Source organism: Pseudorasbora parva, chromosome 1 (genome assembly GCF_024679245.1).
Source record: "Pseudorasbora parva isolate DD20220531a chromosome 1, ASM2467924v1, whole genome shotgun sequence".
NCBI lineage: Eukaryota > Metazoa > Chordata > Actinopteri > Cypriniformes > Gobionidae > Pseudorasbora > Pseudorasbora parva.
The window spans coordinates 5402436-5429830 of NC_090172.1; the positions used below are offsets into that span (position 1 = coordinate 5402436).

Below are 27395 nucleotides of genomic sequence, written 5' to 3' on the forward strand. Positions count from 1 at the left end.
ATGACTAGGGTTAGTTACTTGTTGTAATCATGCACAATGTACTGTTATTACTATAGTAAGTATATGTTGTAACGTGTAACTATGTTACCTTAAAAAAAAAACAGTGTGACCCAATTTATTTATTGTATACCCGATATATTTATTATATTTGGGGTGAAATGGAGATGAAATGGTGATCTGGACGTGCTTCTTGACAGTTTTGGAGAGATACACCAATAAAGATTTCTGTACAATCTAACATAAATAAAAGCACTGAACAAACAAAGGCAAAGTCAAAAAAATAGAATTAATAAAACAAAGCTAAAACTAATTAATACAGTCTATTTCCCTTTTGTTTCCATGATTTTTTTTTTTTTTTGAACAAAATATATTGATTGTTATTTTGTTGTTTAATTGTAACAGGCTTAAAAAATATATTGGTTATCATCAAATGCAGCAGTTGTGTTCAAGAGTTTCAATCTCAAAGAATGAATTCCTTCCAGACATGGGGAACATAAAAAATAGTGTAATTTACAGGCTGTAAATTGACAAAAACTCTGGAACTCCAGCAACAGCTTGGACTTGACTTAAGCTGAGGCTTCATTTTAAATTGAAGCTCCTCCGAACATTAATCGTGTGACGCTCTGTTAGAAAACACATACATCCTTTCTCAGGCCGACCTGAAGCAACACAGATCCTTTAATGGGAAACAGGCCCTTCAAAATGGATGGATATGTAAACATGAGGCCTGGAGGATTCTGGGATTGTTTTGGAGGTGAGGGGTTTAGGGTCACCAGGAGAGGTGGAGATGAGGATGTTGATGTAGCTGAGCTATTAACTCTTCTTCTGTCGGCTCCTGGACGTGATCTCTGAAAACAGAAGATGAACAAAAGAATAGAAAATAATCAGATCTTGGAACAATATTCTTACCAATCATTTGTCTCTCACTTTCAGAAATCGGTTATAGTTAATGAAAGGGTTTGGCGTAGGTCTGGTATGATGGTGATGATAACAAGTGAGCATTGATAGCATGGGCGTCGGAAGCAATTTTTCCCCCATTTACATTAAGTACAAATATATATCATCTTGTTTACTAAACATCTGTTAGGGCCAGACAAAATTACAGAAATCAAAAAACAATTTACAGGAATAATAGTGTAGGGGTAGTGCAAGTTTTGACGCAAATCGACCCGAGGTTCAAATCCACCTTTTTCCGAACTCGCTCTACTCCCTTTTCCCATCACATATCAGATTGGAAAGGCATTTATTTTCAATAAAAACTAAGAAAATAAAAGAATAGAGGAAAAAAGCGTCTAATGAGTTTAATAATAAATGTTTATCAGTTTGGGGTAGGTAAACAGACATGGGCTGAATTACAGACGTTAAAAGTGAGTCCATTGTCTGGTCTTAAAAAGTGCCTGACAAGCCAGACTCACATCAGGATGTTTGGTCTGGAAACTCACCATAGACGGCTCAATCCGTGGGGCGGGATAAACGGTTGTCTTTCAAACTCCCTCTGCACGCGATAGGATAGCGCTACACCAACCAGAGCAACCAATGTGAAGCAGAGCTCGTTGATAGATTAAACATTCGCCGTATCCGGTCGGCTAAACTCTGAACACATCTTCCCTTTTTAAGAATGACTTCAGTGCCGTTCTTTGTTCTTTTCTCAGAGAAAAGCTTAACTCCAAGTCTTCCAGAGTCGCGGTCAAAGCTGATTCGAAAGACCGCCGTTCGCCAGTTTCTGTGTTTACTAGAAGCACGCAAACGCAACTCGGCCGTCGTCATTATGGCCCCGCCCACCAACTCTATACACGATGTGATTGGCCCGGCAAGAGTTAGGGGAATACAGCTCAGAAGGGTATTGAGAGTTCCTAGACGACACTTGGGCAGATTAAATTTGCTGCCGCTAGGGTGCGTCTAGATTTCTAGGCTAGCGTGGGTCTTGTCTTACACATACAATGGATCCAATACCCATGATTGATAGAGATTTTGCTATTATTTTTTATATTAGGGGTGTTCAATTAAATTTACAAAAGCTCTGGTCTGTATATATTTCCTTCTAAGTGGAGGTGCGGACAATACTTTTTGGGATTAGTATATTTCCATCTGGACAGCAGTAGCACTTTGTAAAAGAAAGAAACACTAAACAAAAAAAACAACGAGAGCTGCATCTGAAAATTTAATTTAATATTTAATCAGTTGAGAGCAATCGGATATGAATATTAAATGGTAAGATCAGAAAGGTAAGATTACATTAACATTTAGATACACATGTATGGCAGAAGACCATATTAATAAATTTATACTGTGGTTCAGGGCTTTTCTCTTGAAGTATGGATTTTTTTTTTTTTTTGTTGCTTTTATTAAGTAGGGTCTATCTACTAGGGCTGGGAATCTCTTGGTACGTCAATTCAAATCGAATTTTGAGGTCACGATTCAATTAAAAATCGAGTCTCAATTTTGAATCAAACTTCGATTAATGTATAGATTTGAGTATAGTTTCCTGTTTGGTGTTAGTTTTCTTATTTGACTGCGCTAGAGAGCTGAATAAATCTCACTGAATTAACTGTAAACTTTCATTTTATTTTAATAGATAATGTTTAATTTGTCATTTGTTGTATTTAATTTGTTGTTGTGTTTAGTAATCATAGGTTTTTACAGTCAAAGGAGTTTTTTTTGGCATCGCCGTGTGGTCCTGTTCACAGCTTGACGTCTAAAATGAAAACAATCTCTGTGTTGTTGATCTGTACACACACATACACACACTATACATTGAAATCTGTAATGTTTTTACTGTAATGTTTTTTTTCCCATGGGTGCTTAGTATTATATAATAGAATATGGACTCCTTATATTTGGTTGTTTTGTGTCCCTTTGGAGTCTCCAATGATCCTTGAAAGCTTGCAGAAAATCATCCTTCTATCTGATTGTTCACTTGGGATATAGATAATTATGAAAAAAAAAATCTATGTATTTTATTAGATAAATGGCATATGTTTAATTTCACAATAAGTTTGTGATTAATCACGATTCGTGAGAATTTTTATATGTAAACTTGAATTTGTGAGAAAAAAAAGTCAGAATTGTGATAAAATCGCAATAATGTTATAAATAGTTTTTTTCTGCGGCGGAACAGTGTGTCCTCTGCGTAACCGCGCCATCTTTAGTGGGAGGAAGAAACAACGCACACAGAGCAAAAAGAGCTTGAATTAAGTGCATTTTGCTCTAGATGAAAATATAATACAGGATAATATAGAATAGAGTGGAAAATTATCGTTACCATAATCGGCCCTGAGTGGTGTGGTGTGAACAGCTCTGTTGTTTTGACTCACTGCTAACTTTAAATTGTAGAAACCATAAAATGGTGCTATAGATGTCATTATATCTGGTCTGCAATCTGAGGAGGCCTGGTGGTGTATATCATTACTTACATGGTTGTAATTTACTTTCAGGTGACGTTGTTACAGAGTAATTACACAAATCTGTACTGAGTAAAATTAATTCATTAATTGGACTTACTATAGTAGTAAAGATTAGTTACTACACTCTAAAAAATTCTGAGTAAAAAACAACCCAATGTTGGGTCAAATATGGACTAACCCAGCAGTTGGGTTGTTTTAACCCAGCAATTGGGTTGTGTTAAGCAAATATTTAACCCAACCGCAGGATTAAAACAACCCAATCGCTGGGTTAGTCCATATTTGACCCAACATTGGGTTAAAACAACCCAGCATTTTAGTGTAGTAATTATTCTTATTTACTGTTATAGCTTAGTAAATAAATGTAACGTGTGACTGTGTCACCTTATGGGAACTTGTCGATGGCTTTATTCCCACAGTCTCACCTGAACATAAGCTGCACAGTGCTTTGATAGGCGATTCTCTCCACATCCTCAACAGACAGAGTATTACTGCGGTCCCACTTATAGGTGAAGTTCTGAACACACACACACACACACACACACACACACACACACACACACACACGGTTAACTAGCATGCTTTGAAACAGATTTATTAACCTGTCAAGAAAAGGTCAGACTTTATGGATTCAGTTCAGGATCTCATTATGACAAACAGTAATGCTATGTAAAAAGTGTGTGCTACCAACTCTGTATTGCGTTAAGGTTAAGGTCAGGGGTTAGTATTTGTTTAGGCAATCAGCACTGACACTGACATGACCGATTAAGTCTTTATAATTGGCCCTGGGGTGGTGTGAGCACTAAAACAAATCAAGCTATTGAGAATATGCTCAGTAGATCATATGTATCAGTAATGAATCATTCACGATAAGACCAGGAAAGTATGTGTTCAATCTTGAATTATTCAAACCAAACAATCTACATACCTCCAAAATGAGTGCCACAAACAGGTTGACCCACATGACTGAAGATGTCATCCACCAGGCCACAAAGTACACCAAAGACCACCTGACATGGAAGAATTATGGGTACAATTTTACTAAACACTGCCTAGCCGAAGAAACCAAATGTGTTAAAGATAGTCACAAGAGTATGTGTGTGTACTTGTGTCCCAAAATAACATGGGACATTGGTGTGATAGCAGTTAGGTTGCTTTTCCATCATCAACATTTTCACTGGCTACGATTTTGATATCAATACCATGAGGAAAAACTGCCAAATAGATATTTTTAATATTATCTCATTATCCATTACACTGTTATGCGTTTTCTTTCTTAACTGTTTGCATTCACTTAATACAGAACTGACTGTGTTTACGTGAATACTCACTAAGACTGGCATTTTGACATTATTTTGTGTGTATTTGATGTTTAATTGCAATAAGCAGCAAAAAATTATTTAATTTAGTGCTGAGAGGCAGCTTTATGTCCACACACTTTAGGTGTGAGCTCAAAATCTGCAGGAATTAGTAAGAAAGAGAGAGAGAGAGAGAGAGAGAGAGAGAGAGAGAGAGAGAGAGAGAGAGAGAGAGAGAGAGAGAGAGAGAGAGAGAGAGAGAGAGAGAGAGAGAAAGAGCAAGTATTGTATCTATTCTGCGGAAAATTCATATTGTAAGTGTTTCATATATTTCAGTATCGAAGTACTATGTTGCACTTAGTTTATTATTTCAGACGCCTTTTTAAAAGACTACAATTGAAAAAAGCATATATTATATATAAATTGGTTTGGCGGGTGTAAATGTCAAGCCCTGCAGGTAATGTTTTCCTGACATCCGCCCATTAGACTGCCAAACAGAGAAATGTGATTTGTGCTTTATACTACTCCATCCCACTCTCTGCATTGTATTCGGTGGTGTGAGGCTTGAATGCAGCTGCTCGGCTATGGAAACCCACTCCACGAAGCTCCTGTCGCACAGTTTCTGTGTTAATATTAATTAGAGTGGAAGTTTGGAGCTCTTCAGCTATGGAATCAGCAGAGCGTTGGTGACTTTAAAGCACTTTATTTGGTGTTTGAAGTTACTTTTAGAATATCAGCGCACTGGCGAGATGTGTAAAAGTTTAAAACTTTAGGAGTTACATTTAAAAAATATACATATTATGAAGAAATACTTTTTTGCCAATTTGCACACATACATTATTTGTCGCTATATTATGAAAAAAATTATATGCATGTCATGTTTGTTTTTCAAAATGACCAGAAACACTGGTCCACTGTCCACCAGCTGGAGTTCCCATGATCTCCACCAGAAGGCACTCCTTACATTTACATCTCACCATGAACTACATTTCCCACAACCCCTTGCCTGGACTAATCATGCTCTAATTACTTCACCCCTGTGTTATTATCTAATTTACTCTTGCTTAATTAAAGGTCCCGTTCTTCGCATGTTTTCGAAGCTTTGATTATGTTTACAGTGTGCAATATAACATGAGTTCATGTTTCGCGTGTAAAAAAACACAGTATTTTTCACACAATTTACTTATCTGTACAGCGTTGTTTTCTCTGTCCTAAAAACGGCCTGATGATTTCCTTGTTCTATTAAGTCCCTCCTTCAGAAACACGTAACGAGTTCTGATTGGGCCAGCACTTCCCGTGTGGTGATTGGACAGCAGCTTAGCACACTTTGCCCGGAAAGGTCCCGCCTCTTACCATAACGGGGAGATGCAAGCGCTGAATGTGCGCTATGCTCCACGTGAGAGAGCAAAGAGACCACGCCCCAATATTTTGCGTGTTCTTGTGGGCGAAGGGTTAGTCAACAAACGGTTCTAGTGACGTCATTACATCCCTGCACTTCCTGCTGTAGTCCAAACCGGCCGCTCGCTGTAGGCTTTGAAAGGGAACTTCTGTTAAATAAAAGATCTTGCTTGGCATTGAACTTTGAGCTTTATAATTTTACAGGTATTATTTATGCTCTAATAGCAACATTACACACAGACTAAAGTTTGAAAGATGGAATCGCGAAGAACGGGACCTTTAATTCTTCAGGCCTCTTATTGCTACCTGTCCCAACTTTTTTGGAATGTGTAGCTTTCATGAAATCCAAAATGAGCCAATATTTGGCATGACATTTTAAGTTTGAAAGATGGAATCGCGAAGAACGGGACCTTTAAGCCCTGTGTAAACACTCTTGTATTGCAAAGTCTTGTATGTTGACTTTTAGCGTTACCCGGGTTTCATAGGTCTCTTGGTTTTTTTATTCTCTTTTATATTATACTTTTGCCTGTGTTTTTTGCCCTGTTGTTTATCTGGATTGTTTGCCCACATGTTTATACCTTTGCTTGTTATAAGGATTACGATACTGGATTGTCCCAATAAAACTGCATTTGGATCTTCAACCTAAAGTCTTATCCAAACCCAAGTACAGAACAGTTTGTAACACAATGACGGCCCCCTGTTATTAATATTGGCAGTGTGTGTGTGTGTGTGTGTGTGTGTGTGTGTGTGTGTGTGTGTGTGGATATAGCTTACTCTGTAGTGTATCTGGTGTATGCATCTGTGAAAACATGCCAGTTATTCACCACCATGATGTTATAGAGCAGGACCAGAGAGGACTGGAAAAATGTAACACAAAGAAAACATTTATTTTGCATCATTCACATTCATTTTTGAGATCAAATTTGAGATCTAAATTTTATGCAGGCTTGAAACTAAAATATATAAGAACACAATAAATAAAAAAATACATAGTTGCTGTTAGCAGAAACCAAAATTAAAAGAAAAGCACTATTTTTGTAAATAATCAAACAGCATTTTCAAAGTTGATATTGTGGCTTTATATTTGGTCAGACACTTGCATGTGTCATTCATTTATTAACATTTTACCAAAATCATGCTCAAATGGAGACGTGGGTGTGTTGACAATTCAGGCCCTCTTCGAAATTGGGTCTGTTAGGACCCAAAGTGATCCCATTGGTTCAAATTACTCTCTTTAATGTCTGATTACAATTTTTATGAAATCATGTTATGATAAATGCTGTTTGAACAATGTTATAATGAGCATTAATGTCTGTATTGGTTAGCTTATGTACTAGCAAGAAACGTTTAGTGAAAGAAACATTCATGTAGTTGTATTATGCACTATATAATAAATTATGCATATTTTTAATTGATACTGTTCGTATGTACTTAGTATAATCTTTGACAGTAGGGAGGACCTGATTTATCATGGAAACAACACTTCACTGAAGATTAAGGGGTGGAGTTATGAGGTTTTACAGACAGTTTAAGGATTCAATGGAGTGACGAGGTTTAGTCACAAGTTCTTTTTAATACTTTTTGTTGGTTAGACAAATATAAAGGGTGACCGAAATATCCCAAAATATGAAGATAATATTTTTTTTCCACCTGAGAGTGACAATATTCATAAATAAAACCTAAACTAAAACAATTTAATGCTATAAACCTAGGAAATTTAGTCATTTCCAATGAAGTGCTCATTTTAGCATTCTGGGAACTGAAAAACCTATTTGTCGTGAACCTATTGGAATGTGAATGGTTTGCGAGGGTGTCATGGGAGGCTGAGACCTCTGTGCAACTTACAGCAAAATCATCAAAATTGTTCGGCCAGTATTCTAGCTGTTCAAAAGTGCCACAATCCATGCTGTAGGGACCCGTGTTGTTCTCTGTGCTGGAGTTGAAGATCGGACTGAAAGGAGAGCACATCGAGAGAGAGAGAAGATGTAGAGCTTTTAGAGTTGTCAACAAGGATTTACACAATATTTAAAATGTATTCCTGTGATCAAAGCTGAATTCCAGAACTTCAGAAATCTTCTAATATGATGATATGCTGCTCAAAATGTTTTTTTTTAAAAAATAATTATTACAAATGTTTTTAATTTTCGGAGAAAACTGCGATACACTACCATTCAAAAGTTTATGGCAAGATTTAAGATAAAATATTGATAATAATAAGAACCAATATTAATATTAAAAAGATTTCTGAAGGACCATAAGACAATGAAGACTGGAGTAATGATGCTAAAATTTCAGCTTTGTCATCAAAAGAATAAATTACAATTTGAAATATTACTTTTATTTTTAAACAAATATATGCAGCCTTGTTGCGCATAAGACACACATTTTTGGGTGTACCTTTAAGTGTGCAGTTGATGTACAGTACCTCAGGTTTGGCGGAGGGGTTATAGCTCCCTGGAAGAGCCAGATCCCAAGAACAGCAAACACATAGTACACCACCTGTATTAGAGACGGCACATGTGTAAGTGAAGAGACAAACCTCATCATTAGTGCTAAAACTGTGAGTGACACTGTGAAAAGAGTCCACTCACTCACCAGCAGAATGCCAGCAAATGCCCGTAAGTTTTTCACCAAGTCCACGAGAGTGCTGGCCACCACGGCCATCAACTAAAGCGCAAAGATCGGAAACATAATCAAGCAATTATTAGTGCACTTCATTAATGTCTCATGACAACTGGGGATAGTGGTAGACTAATTCACTCTTCGCTGGCAGTTTGATTGACATGTAATCTGACCAATCACAATCGAGAGTTCGTAGATTAATGTCGGTGGACTTTTGAAAACTTTTTGAACTTTTTGAACTTGAAAAACGGTGTGTACTGACACAATTGAATTCCTTCTGAAGTTCATTCAAGTTAATTTGATACTATAAATTAGGAAGAGATGATCGGTGCATGAGCAGCTTTAACTGAGGAGCTACAGCGACCTGTCACCACATATTAAAGAGCCAAAAACAGTATTTATTGTTTATATTTCTTTAAAAAAATGTTAGGGTTGAGATCATTTCATATTAAAAGTATCCTGTTCTGTCCTGCCTGTCAGTGCATTGTCAGTAATCTCTTTTTTTCACTGCTTAAGAATGTGTGTGTGTGTGTGTGTGCGTGCGTGCGTGCGTGCGTGAGAGAGAAAGAGAGTGCGGCTTGTCCAACATAGCAACAGTAACTAGGGGGCAGGTCTTTGCGAACGGTCAATTAAGCCAACTATATGAAATATGAATAAATGAAATAGAAGTTAAACTTTTTTTTTACTTTTTTTAATATTATACGCAATAATGTGCAGTCAGCTTGTTAACAGTGCAAACACTATTTTGGAAGAAAAGCAAACCAGTCAGAGAGACAATGACCTGAAAGCTTGGAATGTAAATCTGTATATATTAATAGTGATATTCATTGAATTAATATTGAATGTGTAAATGTATTGTGATGTACAATGTAAAGCAACCTTGAGCTGCAGAAATGCGCTAGTAATCTGGTAGAAACTTAAAAAAAAAAAATGCAATGGTGTATTCGTGTATGTGTATGAACATGAGAATATTTGGTAACACTTTATTTAAAGTCTAAATCATTTTAAAAGTACTTTTAATGCATATTATGGTTTAACAAATAATTGTAACTACAGTTATAATACACCTTTAGAAAGTATAATGCATTAAAACACGACAAAACCAATTTTAAGTCTTCTTGCGCTTAAATGGTTTAAAATCAAATTAAATTGTGCTAATAGGAACTGATAAGCAGAATCTAAATGCATGTTTCTTATTGAATCACAGATTATTGGAAATTTGAAACCGTTCTCAATACCCATCCCTATCCAGAGTAGCATCATGCCATTGTGTGCATTTAGAAAGCAGGTGTTTAATGTGAGCAGCCAGTCACCAACCTTGATTTCTGGAATGATCCTGAGGAAACGGAAAACGATCAACATGTTGACCAACCGCACCATCTCCCACAAAGCCATCACATGGTGTGGAACCGGATCCCTGTCAGGATGAGAGGAAAACATCAGATCTAGGCCTTTGGAGAACAGATTTGTTTTGTGAGCTTATGATTGTAAATCACACACACTTACACTTCCTCATAGGGAATCTTGTATGTGACGAATATGGCAATCTGAAGTGCCTGTTGAGGATATAAGAACAACACAATGTGTCTTGCATGTATGTATGTATGTACGCTGCATAAATCCAAGGGTTATTTAAAAAAAAAAAAAAAGACTTTACCAGCAGAAGAACAGTGAGAAATCCATCAAAAATGTTATTCCTGTAAGACAGGTAACCTCTCCAACCAAAAGCCACTATTTTCAGTAACATCTCTATTAAATAGTACAGGATGAAAACACAGTTGATGATCTAGAAGAGACAAAAGATGTTTGCAAAAATATTCACTGAGCACTCAAGATTTAAAAGACACAATAAATCAACTGTTGCTAAAAAAACACCAGCCAAAAGGTTTCAAACCAACCAATACACTTTTTATACTTTCTATGACATTTCAGTAACACTTTCTATGAAGCCTGTATCAGTCCATTCTTAATGCATTATAATTCATGCATAATGCCTTATAAACAACCTTATAATGTGTTGTATCTTCTCATGAATAAAACTAGCAGTGATAAAACTAACCTATTTGTGGTTATAATAACTATTAAGAGTATGATGGTTTATAACACACAATAATATAATGTTCTCCACTTAAGCTATAGTGGGTAATTTATAGTTGTATAAATTTTTGTTTTATATCTTTTACTTTCCTTTTAAGTATCATATCTTGACATCGTCACAGATCTTGTGAGTAGATTTTACTGATCAACGTAAAGTGACAAAAACAAAATATCTTCTTTTAAATATCCAAAACGCTTATAATGTAGTTAAAATATTTATATGTGGGCTTTGTCTGCTTTAAGTAAATTAACAAAAGCTAAGTCTTCTTTAAAACAGTCATAAGATATCAATGTTTGTAGAAGACATTTCCCTTAAGGCAAATCATGTTGTACTCATAAAAACTGTAAAATGAAAAAGCTTTGCCAAATCTAATAGTAGCCATAGTATAATTACTGTTGTTACGGTTATTTGTGAGAGATGACAACGCGTTATATGGTTGTTTAAAATGCCTTATAATGCATTAAGAATACCCTTATAATGCACTAATCACCTGGTGTTATAATGCACTGTACTCTTAAACGTTATAACCACAAATAGCTATGTATTATAATGTCTGATGATTATTTATCAGATAACACAACACATTATAAAGTTGTTTATAAGGCTCTATGCATGTATTATAATGCATTATAAATACAGGCTTTATAGAAAGTGTTACCGAAATGTCATTATTGCAAAAGCATAAATTGTTTTCAATGCATGAGGCGCTCACCTCCATATACAAGTAATTTCTCTCCGAGGTGGATTTCTCTGAATTCATAACCAAGACAGTCTGCAGAGAAAAAACAACAACAACAGATATCAGATGAACTTCAGTTTCTAAGAGGCAGAATAAGTAAGTATACAGGATGGACTACGTCATCCAAACTATAAGTCCTTTCAGTAGCTATTGTAATGAGTTTGTGCATAAACTGTCCACAAGATGGCCCTATTTCACAACAAAACAAAACAAATATCAAGTGATCAACAAAGATATTGAGATGTATTTTTGTGAGCCCCTGGGATTTCAAATACTGTTCTTATCTTTCAATAAAAAAATTATAATAATAAAATTATGGCGTGTATGATCTCTTTTATATTTCTAGATTATTATTTTTTTAATAATCTGTGGTCAATGTTTTTCATATTTGTATTGAAAAAATTACAGTAAAAATGACTTGTTTGTTTAAGAGTGAAGATTTATATTTTGGTCGTTTTGCTTAATATTAAAAAAAAACGTTTACATTTTGAAATTTGTCATTCAATTTAATTTGCCATTTTTATCACACGAGCCTGCACTTCCATTTTGAACCACTGGGTGGGGGTGGGGGTGTAAAATCATGTTTAAAACTACTGAATTCTGGAAATGTATGTAATGTTCTTACACAGATACAGACGACATTGGTCAGAGCGACAACGTTTCCCAACACTGTAATATAAAAGTGGCTGTAGATGTACTGGATTTTCTGTAGGACAGATGAACTGTACACAGGCTTCGGTGGATGCTGCAGGGAAAACACAAAATTACAATGCTTCATATGTCTGCTGACACCAAAACATTTAAATGAGACTGACTGTAATTCATATCTGGAAGTAAAATGAAAGGGTTAATGCTTTGCCCTACTTTGTTCACCCTCCGGCCATCCTAGGTGTATATGATTTTTTTGAATATGAAGCTTTATATTTTAAAAAGTCCTGGGCCCTCCTTTATCAACAGTGAGTAGAAAGGTTCTATATTTTGTCGTACGAGTGAAATTCATAATGTGCCTAAGTACAAGAAAATTTGTATTTATCAAAGGTGCACATGCAGTTCTTACGCACATTAAGTGATTATTGCTGATAAATCCCACACGTGAGCAAGTACCATGCTCGTTCAAGGTCACGGTCATTAGCATTCGGAAACGCCTACAATGAACCATATATGATGACACTTCCCTTTAAAAATCACGTGATTGTGTTTTTCCACAATAATGGCAACAACAATACATTTCCATCACAAATACAGAATTACACCCTTTTCTATTTACATTATTAATTTCGTTGGTTGATGTGGGTGCAGTCTATGGCTCCAATTATGTTTGGGAATCTGGCGATAGCAACAAAGCCCCGTTTTATTTCTGCTTGTTGAGGATTTCGGTAAGGGAACCAGATGTAGGATGGGGCCAAAGAAAACAATTACATCCAACATTTGTCACAGCTGTCTTTTATAGGGTTTGACATTAATTACGCATCATGTTTAAAACTACAAAAATTATAAGTTGAGAGTTTTCTAATTAAAGGGAACATAGGACATATGTGGGATGACTAGATTCTCTGCGTAAGCTTAAGCTCTGCGTAAGGGTGTGCTTATGTTTACAAACATTTCTGCATATAAGTGCAAGTTGATAAAACCCACACTTTGTGTGAAACTGTTCTTATGCACTCATCACGCACAAATAAATGAGGGCCCTGGCTCTTCCCAATTTATAATAGATGGGAGTGAATGGTGCCTTAGATTTTGAAGCCTCAAAAGTACATCCCTCCATCATAAAAGTGCTCCATACGGCTCCAGGGGTTAATAAAAACATTCTGAGGTGTTTATGTAAGGAAAATATTAATATTTTAACTTTATAAATTATAATCATAATAATGGGAATCATTTTAGACTTCTAATTCGTGACCAGTGTTTTGTTTTTCTCTATCCTCTGCGATTCCACATTCATCAAAATGTCGTGCATCGGGTCAGAGGTCACTATTCTGTCAGAACTAGACTCATGTATGACCTTTACTGGAAGCCAGTGATTATAGAACCCATCGCTTCACTTCAGAAGGCCTTTATTAACCCCGGGAGCCGTATGGAGCACTTTTATGATGGATGGATGCACTTTTGAGGCACCATTCACTCCCATTATAAAGCTTGAAAGAGACAGGATATGTTTTAATATAACTCTGATTGTATTCGTCTGAAAGAGTGTCATTTGCACCTAGGATGGCTTGAAGGTGTGTAAATCATGGGCTTATTTTCATTTTGGGGTGAACTGTAAGTACAGATTAATATTACATTCCATTAGCGCATTTAAAAAGACATTTGAAATGAAAACCCATAAAACTGACCATATACAAAACGTGGGGAATTTCCTGAACATAAAAACATTATTATGACACACACACACACACACACACACACACACACACACACACACACACACACACACACACACACACACACACACACACTTTATATTATTGATTATATTTAAATATATTATTAGATTAAATTAAATAATTAATTTTTAAAATAATTTATTATTTATTTACTATACATTATTCTATTTATTATGTTAATTTAACTCATTTAATGGACCTTACAACAAATTATTATCCAGAATGCATTCTTAATTACCCCTTATTAATTACTTAATTAGGTTTCAAAATTGACCCAAACAAAATCCATTAATTCTTTTTAGATGCAAATGTTCTATTCTTGCCCATTTTGTTGCTGTTTTGCACTAATAAAGGTCCTCGCTTCGTACATTGTGAACTTCCATATAGCTAATTCCTCTTCCTGTCCAAATTCCAACTGAACTTATGAATTCGGCCCAGGCCTGCTATGCTCCATATTCTACTGATTATAATACTAATTTAACCGACTTGTTCAAAACGAGTCTGAATTCACACTGTAATGTAAACAAGCAAACCTCTTTCATAAAATCCTTGTCCAGCTCATTGAAGAGCCTCTGGAAGGCCTCGCCATTGATGAAGCCGTCTGGGAACTGCTGAGCAGCCTGAGAGAAACAAAAGCCAGGTCAAACAAACTTCCTGTTTACTTCCATTAGCTATTCTGCAATCTATACTCACCTTAAGGATAGCTTGTCTGCAGTAAGACTTCATGTGGACTCTACTCATGACCTGCAGAAACATTTTCACCGCCACTCGCTCCCTGTGCAGCAACAGGAATAGTCAGAAAACACCACATCAGACGGGCATAAAAACGGGTCGGGGTGAAAAAGGTGAGACTCTAGGGTAATAAGAAAAATGTAAATATTTCATATTTTAAAGCAACAATCTGATGCATTTTGAGATGTTTTTTTTTTTTTTTTTTTGGCCAACCTGGGGATAGCTGGAGGGACCCACTTTATATTAGGTGGCCTTAACTTCTTTGTACTGACATCGTAATTAATAATTTGACACAGTGCACTTATTGTGTACATACATGTTTTTACATTGTCCTTACATGTATTGTCCTAACATGCATTGTCCTAACTATGTACCCTTAAACTGACCCACAAACCACACCTGCCCCTAACTTTACCCGTATCCCACTTCAATATTAGCTAAAGTTGCCTTGCAATATAATATGAACACAATAAGTACATTGTACTTACTTTTTGATGTAAGTACATAGTAGTTAAGGCCACCTCATATAAAGTGGGACCAGCTGAAGAAACCTAACTTCAGCCATGAGTCAAAAATTATTATGGCCTCCTTACAAAGTATTATGCAAGACATTTTATGCCAGCCTGTTACTGGGTCTAGGGTCTAACATGTACAGTATATGGTAAGGGCACCACAAATGGCTTAATGCATAACAACCAAAAGAGATGGTGGGCATGCTGTAACTTCACTTGTCTACTTTTCCATCATAATTGACAGCCAATGCAATGTTATGTAATTCAGATTTTTTTTTGATTCAGAGACAGGAATGAATGAATGTTTGTAAGGAAGAGCTATGATGTTTGAGAGGACTTGATCTTACACATGGCCTTCAGACTGAGTGCTGGTGTGACCTCGGCCCGGACAGCACAGCACCTCGAACGCAGCACGAATACCCAGACGCCTCCTGATTATAGACGTCTGAACTGACATCTAAACACAGATAATAAACACAATAACTAAAGCAACAGCTGACCCAAAAGGAACATTCTGGCATTATTTGCAATTGATGTTTAAATAACTAGATTCTATTTACTCCATGTAAAAATAGCAAACAATTTCCAAATTTTCCAATAAAAAAGGTTCCAATCTGATTTGTGATGGGAAAAGGGAGAAGAACAAGTTCATCATAAGGTGCATTCAAACTCGGGTCGATCGCATCTAAAGTATCTGGAACATGCCTTACTTACTAAACTACGGCTGCTGACAGATCTCAGGTGGTTTTTTTTTGTATTTTTGTCTCTGGCCCAACCGTATATTAGCGGAGTAAGTGTAAAAAGCTTCTGCCTTTATTTAATAAATATTAGGGCAAAGCTATTTTTTTAAATAAAAAAAATTCACCTTTTTTTCACTTTTGTTTTGCCAAAAATGAGAATTAGCCCATGATTTACTCTCACCCTCAAGTCATCCAGAAGAATTATTTTCTTTCAGAAGAATGAAATTGTATATTAAAAAATGTCCTGGCTAATCCAAGCTTTATAATAGCTGTGACGGTCTCGTTTTTGAAGTACATAACAGTGCATCTATAACTGCACCACACGGCTCCGGAGGTTAATAAAGGCCTCCTGAAGCGAAGTGGTGTGTTTGTGTAAGAAAAATATCCATAATGAAAACTTTATAAACTAAAATATCTAACTTCTGGCGGATTGCCGTACACATTGATTTACGGAGAAAGAGTAAACCTTAACCCTTGCTTGAGTTTGTTGCCCAGCCCTATCCGCAAAAGGCATCAAAGCATTGTCAGGGGTTACGCGATGCCGTAAGTCGAAATTGCGTACGGCTTTCCCAATCATATTTATAACAGACTTTGTCTCAGGGTTGACAGGTTTGTGTAATAAAACCAGCTATTGCTATTCAAAACCCACCCAATCAAGGCCAAAGCCCTATCGCTTTACCGAGGTGTTTCCAGGTAAAAATCACCATTTAGGTGGAAGGCAACAAAATTAAAAAAGGTGGATGGAAACTAGGGATGCACACTATATCTGTATGTTCATTTTTAATGATATGACAGAGGCAGCTGAAGGAAAGACAACGTCATGCGCACTGTTCACCATGATGGTTTTGAATCGCTTGAAATATGATTAATATAACCTCAAAAAGGTAAACACGGTTCAGTGCAACATGTGCAGCAGCGCAGGTCTGTCACATAGGCCCAATAAAATAATAATGAGAACATTATAATTGTGTGCTTTGGACATGGCTTTACATGGTGAGACCTTTGCTTTTTTGTAATCAGGCTATCAAAAAGTGTATTTTAAAAATGGATTTAGATTTATTGGCCAATGTATTCGTTATCGGTTTTCAAATATAAAGAATTAGCATCAACATTATTTTCATATTGGTGAATATCTAATGGCAACTAACTTTTGTTGTATGGAAAAAAGGGGCTTGGAAATTACATACAAAATAATCTCTGTGTCCCATGGAAGAAAAACATCATCAGTGTTTGAAAATAATGACAGAATTTATAATGCTGAACAATTCCTTTTCCAGTAAAGCACTCACCAGTAAATATCCCCTGAACTGGTTATAAATAATAGCCGTCATTAGATTCATCAACAAATACGTTCCTGACAGAAGCAATAACAAATGTTTAATGCAGATTGAGAGTTATAAATGCAAGTATAATTTACTGTACTCTATATATTTACAGTGCAACTCATCTGAGTGTCATAAAACTTACCAAACACACTAAAGAGTATAAAAAATATAGAATAGCCTCGGTTCAGAGAGTACGCTGGAATCATGACTGTTGAGAGAGAGAAAGAGATGTTGGTGTGAACACAGATTACAAGAGGACACTGGTGCAGTTTCACATTTAAAATACACAGATACCTGTGAAAGTTTAACAGAATGCTGTGACAAGTCACAAGACATCGTGTCATGTGGTTAAAGCCAATGACTCACAGCCTCGACTGCAATGAGCCAGAGATGACAGAGAATTCGACACAGGGGTGTCAAAAAGTCATATGTGTCACTGAACTAAAACCTTACTGAGTCATTCAGAGAGTGGCACCTCCGGAGAGACTTCACAACATTTACAGCCACGTAAAGACGTACCGTCAGGGTTATTGGCGGTGGTGAGCAGCACTAGCAGAGAAGACAGGGCTTTCGGCAGGTTTTTAAAGTATGTTTCCCATTCGCCATTCTTCTTAGGGTCCTACAGAAACATATCAGTTGAGCACCAAATTAGACACACTTACACAAAATGTACTCAAACTGTGTAATGTATGAATTTGATAAGGTTATTTTGTCATTCCACATCAAAGTCCAACACTCAACACTTTTTATCAATTAATTATGCACTCATTTAAAATGTACATTTCATATCAGCTGAGCACCAAATGACACACTATACACTTATACAATACACTCTAAAATATGCTGGGTTAAAAACAACCCAAGTTGGGTTGAAAATGGACAAACCCATAAATTGGGTTGTTTGAACCCAGTCAATGGACCCATTCAAACAACCCAATTTCTGGGTATGTCCATTTTTTAACCCAACTTGGGTTGTTTTTAACCCAGCATTTTTGTGAGTGTATGTGCTCAACTGTGTAATGTATGAATTGTATAAGGTTATTTTGTCATTCCACATCAAAGTCCAACATTCCACACTTTTTATCAGTTAATTAAGTGCATCATCCGGGTGTTTAAAATGCACATTTGGAATCTATTTGGAAGTTTTCTGTGTGAACACATGTATATATATATATACTATAAAACGCATTGAATAGTACATGAGTACTAGGGCTGTATCGTAATGAAACCATGATGTGAGCCTCTGCAATTTCTAAACCACAGAAAACCCTTTCATCATCTGTCAATGTTACGGAAAGTGTGAAGCTAGCGGCCTTCTGAAAAGTGTGAAAATACGCACGTCTACATTTCAAATAACGAACTTTAGCGTGCAAAAGACGCAACGTAAAATAACACTTTCTGCGTTAGTTCAGGCAGGCCACGTAGTCAAGCTCCGCTATGGAAAGATTTCCAACCACGGCCATATCAACTGATCTGATTCCTATGCACTCAATTGGCAACTCTCAAACAGGGCACCTTACTTAAGTTCAGTCTGCCGGCTTCCACTGCATGCTGCTCCTCCACCTCAGCTCCTCCTTAAACTGTGTTTAACTTAATCAGTGTCTTTCTGTTGTCATTGACACATGCTCTGTTCTCACTGGGGGATTTACGCTGCCCTCACAGTAAAAAAAGAAAGAAAGAGCGGTTGTCCCCTGAAGCTGCTGCTGTTCCCTGTCTTGGCTTTTCATGAAGCTCATGAAAAGGATGGGCAATTTAGAACAGAGCCATATCGCCAAATGTAAATTTAGCTAAATATGCCAATAAAAAAGTTGACTATGGTTTGTCTGTGGTGTTTTTGACTTAAGTGGACCTGACTGAACTGTAGTGTGAAATCAGATTGCAGTGCGCCTTAATCTAGCGCAAGAGCAGAACAGAGTCTATTTATCATTATGACATGGAAGAAAGCACCAAAACCGGGAAAGTTAATTCAGAGCAGGATAAGGAACAAAAACGGAAGAGATGATGTGACAGATCCAGGTAATTTGCAAGACCTGTCAAACTTTCACTGCGGCAAAACAAGAGTATTGAGTGCCATTCACACAGAATGCATTTTTGCGGTTGAAAACACAAGACGCTGGTCTAGAGATGAACTTATTTTACTATGAGCAGCACGTAGAACGTTGTGTCGTGCGAGATGTTGCAAAAGATGCAAAAATGATTCTTCCATACCCTTCATTCAAAAAGATATAAAACATAAAGAAATAACCAACGACAAGACTGAATACAGTTACTAAATACACTTACTGAATACACAGTTGTGCCCGCAAATATTGGCAATACAGCCAGCTTCCCAAGAAATTATTCACAAGTTGTGCGCAAGGAAATATTGTTTCAAACCATGATTAGAAATCTCAATATTGATCAAAAAAATCATGATTGATTTTTTTTGTCCATTTTGCACTGCCCTAATTAGTACGCAATTGGGACGCACCTATCGACTAACTTAACTGTAGCAATTGTGATGTTTCTTATTTGTAAGCTCATTTAAATAAATGAGCCAAGATACAAAGGTTGCTAGAGGTTATTTTTCCCTCTCACTGCCAAATAAAATTGTCATGATTGCACATTTAGTACTTTTTCTGAAGGAAATGAAAGTGGCTCTTTCCCATGCAACAACTGCTGCCAGGATGTTAGGTTGTTGTAGACGGGAGGTGTGTGGTTGCTGAAGTCTTCGGCATGTAGATATGTGGTTTCAACTGCGTTCTACTAAGGCGATCTGTATGATTGCGATGTGGCTTACAGGTCCATGTCAAAAGAGCCCACACCCAAGCGTGTACATTCTGGTCTCAAGATATGACCTAGATATGTAAGTCTATAGAATATTTTTGCCCAGTTAAATCTTCAGTCTTATCTACATGTCAAACTCCACTGTCCTGCAGAGTGTAGCTACAAATGGTTCCAAAACACCTGTTTCGTATATATCCAAGGAATAAATTCTAGGCCCTGTTTACACTGGTATTCAGAAGTGTTTTCAGTCGATCGGATCACAAGTGGACGACACTAAATACAGGTGTAAACGGGTCTAAAAGGTTTTGAGCTTCTCCACTCTCGGCCACGTCCAGAGGTAGTGTAAACACATTCGACCGGATTGCTTTCGTAGTGTAGACGCTCATGTGGTCGAATGTGTTCAAACAGCCACAAAAGACCGTCTTCTCTCCGTCTACTGACCTAATGCGGGAACATTATGGGAAGAGCGCGAGCCAGACGGGATTTACATTTTGTCGGCTGGAGACCCAAGTTTGGTTTGAAGATGAAAAACGTACCGAGCACAATGTTCTCTCACCATTCCTGATTTCTAACACACACTTACAGCGTTCAGCTGGTCTTGCGGCTGCCAGAGCAGAAACTAAAGCAACGTTCATAGGCAAATTGTGTGAGTCAATTAGATGGAAAGATCTGAAAAAGGCCATATATTTACCGCCCATAGTCCCTCCTCTTACAGAAATCAGGTCAGAAGTGGTTGAAAGTGGACAAGAGAGACGGATTAAAACACCAGGTGTAAACAGGAATGTGTCTCCCTCGTCTACTTGTGATCTGATCGACTAAAGCGCATCTTAATACCAGCTGTAAATAAGGTATTATTATATTTGGAGTAAGGGGTTTGTTCATATAGGGACTCAAATATAAAAATGAAATCATGATTGTGAGCACTTATTACGTCTGATTTGGCAAAGATCAGCATTCCAATCATGGTGAATATGCAGAGGTGTAATGCCAGGAGCAGGATAACACTGAAAGAGAAAGAGAGAAAAATAAAGAGAACAATATTTACTGTCATTATTTTAAAATAAATCGCAATATTAGAATGAGACGGCATCCAAACTGAGAAGTGAAAATAAGTCTGCAATTACAAGAAGAACCGTATGGGAAAAACCCAAAAAGAAAAAATAAACCCCATCATTACCTTGCTATCTCTGGAAGAGTCCTTTTGATACATTTTAGAGTTTTCTTCATGAGGGAAGAGTTTTGTAAGAGGAAAAACGGGCGAACCAGTCTCCTGACTCTCAAATTCTGTGGGAGAGAATGAGAGGGCAATATTACAATCGGTCACCTGATGATTGAGTCAATCCTGCTTACTAAGACATGCTCAGTATTTACTGTACTTATTGAAGACTTTAAAGCAGGGGTGTCCAATCCTGCTCCCGGAGGGCCGCTGTCCTGCAGATTTTAGCTCCAACTTGTCTGGAAGTTTCTAGTATGCATAGTAAGACCTGGACTTGCCGGTTCAGGTGTGTTTAGTTGGAGCTATACTCTGCCGGACAGTGGCCAACCAGGAGCAGGATTGGACACCCCTGCTTTAAAGGAACAGGTCACCCAAAAATGTAAATTTAACTTAATTTCCCATGTCATGTTGTAAATGAGTGAGGGTTAACTATGCCTTTAAGGGTATGGAGGACTGTAAAATAAAGAAATCAAGTATTATTAATATATAATAAATAAAAAAATGATGAATCACATCTTATTGACAAATAAGCATATTTAAAACAGTTTATTTTATTTAAATCAACCTTTTGAGTTTACTTAATTATATAAATAGAATCAGAAGTGCTATTGTCTGCTATGACACCAATGATGATGTGAATCAAAATGTTTTTGCATTTAAAGGAAGTATTTTTTTTGTAAGAAATCTTCCACTATTATGTCTGCGAACTATGTTTAACTTTAATTAAAATATGAATTATTCCATTTCTATTAAGTTTTTATATATCTTTATTTCACATTTGGGTACTTTAACAAGTCTATTTATTTGTATTAGTTTGAAGAGTGATTTATGAATGAATTGCTTTATTGCCACAATTAACTTTAAATATAAATGGGAATGATTTTAGATATTATTTGATTAAAAAAAAAAAAAATTAATACAGATATTTATTTATTCCTTCATTTTATTTCTAAGAATAGGCAGGATTAATAAGCAGCTTTGCACTCACCTCATTGCACACCATGCTAACACTCAACATCCAATCAATAACTGATGCAGCAATCACTATTACATAACCAATCAGCCATTTGTTCATACGAAACTCCTCCCATCCTATCAGATAGCTCTGCAAAACAAACAACACATTCAATACATTCCTTAGTTTAATTAAAAAGTCAATTTAAAATCAGCATGAAATTGACAATTGTTGTATTTAAAGCTTATGTGCCCCCATAATCTAATCAAAAATAACTCCCCCTCCCTCTTGCAGTGACATCTCTTCTCTGATGACGTGTTTCCTTGGCCAGGGCAAACTGTCACTCACATGAGATCCACCAATAGCAAACCAGCCGTTTCACTTGTATATACGTCACAATAGAGAAGAAAAGACTAATTGCAATTTCTACTTCATGCTGACTAACTTTGTTAAAGGGATTAGCAAAAAATGGAAAAGAGACATTATCCTAGATGGTGTTTCACACAATAAAGTCAGTCATACGGGTTTGAATGACAAATAATGACAATGGATGTCTACCTTAACAGTGACATCTAGGATGAAGATACAAAGGCAGACTATCTCAATCCCCTCCGTCAGTCCACAGGGTGGCTCCCAGGGCTTGGGTTTGAAACGAATGTCGGAAGTGTAAGTTAGAGAGGAGGGTCTCTCAATGAAGGCCAGTGCCAGTACAACAGCAATGGTGAACCCCAGACCCCTGAGAGAGAGAGAGAGAGAGAGAGAGAGAGAGAGAGAGAGAGAGAGAGAGAGAGAGAGAGAGAGAGAGAGAGAGAGAGAGAGAGAGAGAGAGAGAGAGAGAGAGAGAGAGAGTGTTTAACTGACAGATTCATTCCACCAATAGACCTTTGTGATCCCATTTTTCTTCCATGATTATTTATGATTGGTACAGGAAGTCTAGACAAGGTATGCTAGTCCTACCATTCAAAAGTTTCAGGTTAGTACCCTATTTTAAATAAATACATTATTTTATTAACCAAGGATACATTAAATTGATCAAAAGTGACAGTAAAGACTTTTACATTGATACATAAATATTGTATCACAAAAAGTATCAACTATATCGTTTTTCACAAAAATATTGAGCAGCACAACTGTATTCAACATTGATCATAATAATAAATGTTTCCTGAGCAACAAATCCTCATATTAGAATGATTTCTGAAGGATCATGTGACTCTGAAGACTGCAGTATTGGTGCTGTAAATTCAGCTTTCTATCACAAGGAATAAATAAAACTTTAAAATATATTTAAATAGAAAAGAGTTCTTTTGAATTGTAATATTGCACAATATTATTGAGCTTAAGAGACTTTTTGAAGAGAAATATTACTGACCCCCAAATTTTGAACAGTTGTGCATATTGAAGGATCAACCCTTTTTTAAGTAGCCAATAGTCTTCAGTTTTGGGGATAATTCATTTAAAGTAACTTGAATTAAGATTCAGTAATATCAGATTTTTATTACTTAGTATCATTACTTTTTAAAGTAATGAGTAAAGTAGCATTACTTTTAAATTTACAACAAAATATCTAAGTTACTTTTTCAAATAAGTAACACAAGTTACTTTGTTTTCTCATTGATTTACCTCTACTGCACAGGCATGAACTTGCGTTTCCTTTAGTCTGAGGCTTATTCATTTCACTTTTGGTTTTGATAACTTTTTTATCCACATGTTAGAAAAAGTAATGCAAAACTCACTAAGTAATGCAATTATTTACTTTTAAATGGAGTAACACAATATTGTAACACTACTTTAAAAACAAACTTTTCCCGACACTGATAGTTTATGTAACACAAGGTGGTAATCTGCTGGTATATTAGCTATTGCTATAGCCACATGAACTTGACACATGCAATTGGGGAGAGAGACATTCACTTTCTAAACAGCCTTACATTTGGCAAAATGCCCTTGGATGCAAATATCAGTGATAACATTTTTTTGTTTGTTTGTTTTTTTTTTTTTTTTTCAAGGGGAATTTTTTTTTTTTTTTTTTACTGTATATTTTCTGATAAAAGCTAATTTGATCAACTTTTAGGAGCACCAGTCAGAACAGCTGTCCACATGTATGGGACACAGTTGGCAAAAGATCATCCTTTGAAAAAACTAAAATCAACTTCTGCTTGCTTACCACTGACATATCCTGGAGTAATACCATCTATATAACTGTAAGGACCCAGAATCAACCCTATGATTGATGGACCGATACTATGGGAAAGAGCACACAGGGAAATTAGATAATCAATAAATATATTAATAAATAATATGGAAAAAAATAAAAGCAAAAACATTTTTTAACCTGAATTGCATCTTCAATAAATACAACAGCCTGCTGGATATAGATTTCTGAATCTGCATCTGTCATAGGAGAAACATATGGATCAACAGTAGTTTTATTTATTTTTTATATTGCAAAAAAAAAAAAAAAAAGTCCCTAAAAGGTTATTTTGCATTGGAGATCACGTAATATTAAATAAAGTAAAAAAATAATAATATTAAACGCACTGTAATTTAAACAAAACTCCAGTGAAAGATATTATTGCTCCAAAAACACAATTTCCATCATTCCCATATTCCACTCTCACAGCACAAAATGTGGCTAGTTGCAAAAACACAGCCACTATCTTAAAACTATGTCTTGAAGGTGCAAAAAGCAATTTCTAAGAAATGCTGCTGATATTTCAAATCAATCTAAAAAACTCCGCCCCCAACTGCACAAGCATGTTGTGGCATCCTAGACCCCTGACAGTGTGCAGTGGTATCCGGTATGCTTAGGTAGGTGGTGCGTGTCAAAGTATCATCCACATGGATGGCAGGACCCAAGGTTTCCCAGCAGAACATTGCCCAAAGCTCACACTGCCTCCTTACCGGCTTCTTCCCATAGTGCATCCTAGTGCCATGTGTTCCCCAGGTAAAGGTGATGCACACACACCCGGCCAACATCATGTGATGTACAAGAAAAAGTGATTCATCAGACCAGGTCACCTTCTTCTATTGCTCCGTGGTCCAGTTCTGATACTCACGTGCCACTGTTGGTGCTTTCAGTGGTGGAAAGAGGTCAGCATGGGCACCCTGCAATGCACTGTTTATTCTGAAACCTTTCTATCAGAACCAGTATTAACTTCTTGAGAAATTTAAGCTTCAGTAGCTTGCTTGTTTGATCAGACCATACACAGGCCAGCCTTCGCTCCCCACGTGCATCCATGAGCCTTGGCCGCCCATGACCCTGTGGCCAGTTCTCCACTGTTCCTTCCTTGGAGCACTTTTGATAGATACTGACCACTGCAGACCGGGAACAGCCCACAAGAGCTGCAGTTTTGGAGATGCTCTGACCAAGTCGTCTAGCCATCACAATTTGGCTCTTGTCAAACTCGCTCAAATCCTTACGCTTGCCCATTTTTCCTCCTTCTTACAAATCAACTTTGAGGACAAAATGTTATCTTGCTGCAGTGCCTAATATCCCACCCACTAGCAATTGTTATTCACTTAACCTGTCAGTGGACATAATGTTATGCCTGATCGGTGAATATTCTGAATGTAAGACAATGATGTGTGTAGCTCAGATTTCAGGTCCTGAAAGCACCGGTGTCAAAGGGCCTATCCAGGATCCTCTTGCCAAACCTGAGATTCTCAACAGGATATGAGCCAGCAAATCTTGATAACTTGAGTGATCTGACTTTGTACTGGATTTATATTATCACAGACTAATACATAACCAGTCAGCTTAACATTCAGGTTAGCCTGATATAAAGAGTTGTAGCAACACTTTTTTATATATATAAAAAAATATCTCAACTGCTGTAGCCCAATGTTTAATCTCCGTAATTTGATACGTATGCAAGAAAGCAACAACAACCTTTGAAGTCAAAGCGACCTCAAAGAGCAATTCAGCAAATAAGCGGACAATGGTGTGTTTGTCTGACAGCAAAAACAGAAAGGTGAGGTAAGACAAGAGTCCGGGACACATGACTTAGGTCAGGGAAAACATACCAAGCTCCTCCGAGTCGTCAGTCACTGAATAGGACAGCCGTCTTGATCTTGATGAATCTTCATGTTGATGTTTATCACTATCCTGAGATCCATAATCACCTGAGCTCCGGTTAATGCTGCCAGTAAGTAGTGGCTCTTCTTCCATCTTCAAGTCTCCAAATAAATCCCAAAGAGAGAGTTAAAGGTTTCAGTAGTGAAGAAAGGCAAGCCTAAGCGAGACTACTACCCATGTTAAATAAGGTGAGAGTCTCGACAATAAACATAATGGAGACGCACTTGGTCTCATTCCAGCTAACGTTAGAAGTCTGTGTAAAAACATGCCAGGGAGGACACCCGTGCTCGAAGTGTTTTTAGGAGCTGTCAACTCCTCCCATATCCTCTACTCTCTCACATAAAACCTTCTGCTGCTCAGAGCACTACCATTAGGTGAGTTTCACTTTAGTGAATCGTTTCGAACAAGTCTTCTCAAATGAATCAGTTCAAATAGCCTACGTTTGAAATGTTTCATTTGAGAAGACTCGTTCGAACCGATTCTTTTGAACACTTCTTTTGAAGATTCGGTTCGAAAGAAGACCACTTTACTCAGTTAATTAATATTAATAATAATTCGATACATTTAGGCGATATAACGCTTTTCTAGGCGCTCAAAGCGCTTTACATATAGAAGGGGGAATCTCCTCATCCACCACCACCAGTTGGACTGTGTCGTTTAGTCTGCTTTCTTTGCTCGTCTTTAGTCTAGGTCCAAGTTTTCCTTACAGTTTATTTGCGTCATGACATGAGCTGCAAGAGGATTGAGCAAGCGTGGTAATTTACCGGCGACCAGTAACACATTACTGTAGGTAGAATCGACCTGAAAATAAACTTTATTCCTTTCATTATAGCAATTCAAAAAAGTGTGTGTGTGGATGATATCTGCGGCTATGTGTGTATCCGACCGAGGTTCAGACCGTTTAACACTACAAAAGAGGAAGTAATTATTCTAAACCCAAAACTCATCCACATCCGCCTCGTGCTTTCTGCATTAACAGCAAATATCTGTCAAACACCGTTATTTGGCATGCCATATCGTATTAGGCTAATGACAAAAAAACAAAAAATAAAGTTTTCTTGGGGTTGTTTTAATTAGTAGGCTAATGGCTTTTGTCCTCTGTCATTTTCCATCTTATTAAGTCACATAATT

At 36.8% G+C, this 27395-nt stretch overlaps 1 protein-coding gene across 2 annotated transcripts; it reads right to left on the reverse strand.

Moving 5' to 3' along the window:
- On the reverse strand, window positions 1–26649 carry tpcn2 (two pore segment channel 2). 2 transcript variants are annotated; one of them, XM_067448318.1, is made up of 25 exons: window positions 26213–26649; window positions 24522–24580; window positions 24354–24430; window positions 22745–22922; window positions 22220–22336; window positions 21193–21299; window positions 20947–21019; window positions 17769–17868; window positions 17392–17457; window positions 17214–17278; window positions 15532–15641; window positions 14634–14715; window positions 14474–14560; window positions 12182–12301; window positions 11530–11589; window positions 10377–10505; window positions 10226–10275; window positions 10037–10136; window positions 8693–8764; window positions 8523–8596; window positions 7943–8048; window positions 6872–6954; window positions 4330–4411; window positions 3827–3918; window positions 1–848 (listed from the first exon to the last, which is right to left on the reverse strand). In XM_067448318.1, the coding sequence occupies exons 1-25, from the start codon at window positions 26355–26357 to the stop codon at window positions 770–772; spliced, it is 2313 nt and encodes a 770-aa protein (XP_067304419.1). In that variant the 5' UTR covers window positions 26358–26649; the 3' UTR covers window positions 1–769. The 2 variants fall into 2 exon arrangements, 1 of the variants encoding a protein (XP_067304419.1); XR_010906412.1 differs by lacking the exons at window positions 1–848; window positions 3827–3918 and having other exon boundaries at window positions 4355–4411; window positions 8495–8596.
- Window positions 26650–27395: the final 746 nt, after the last annotated feature.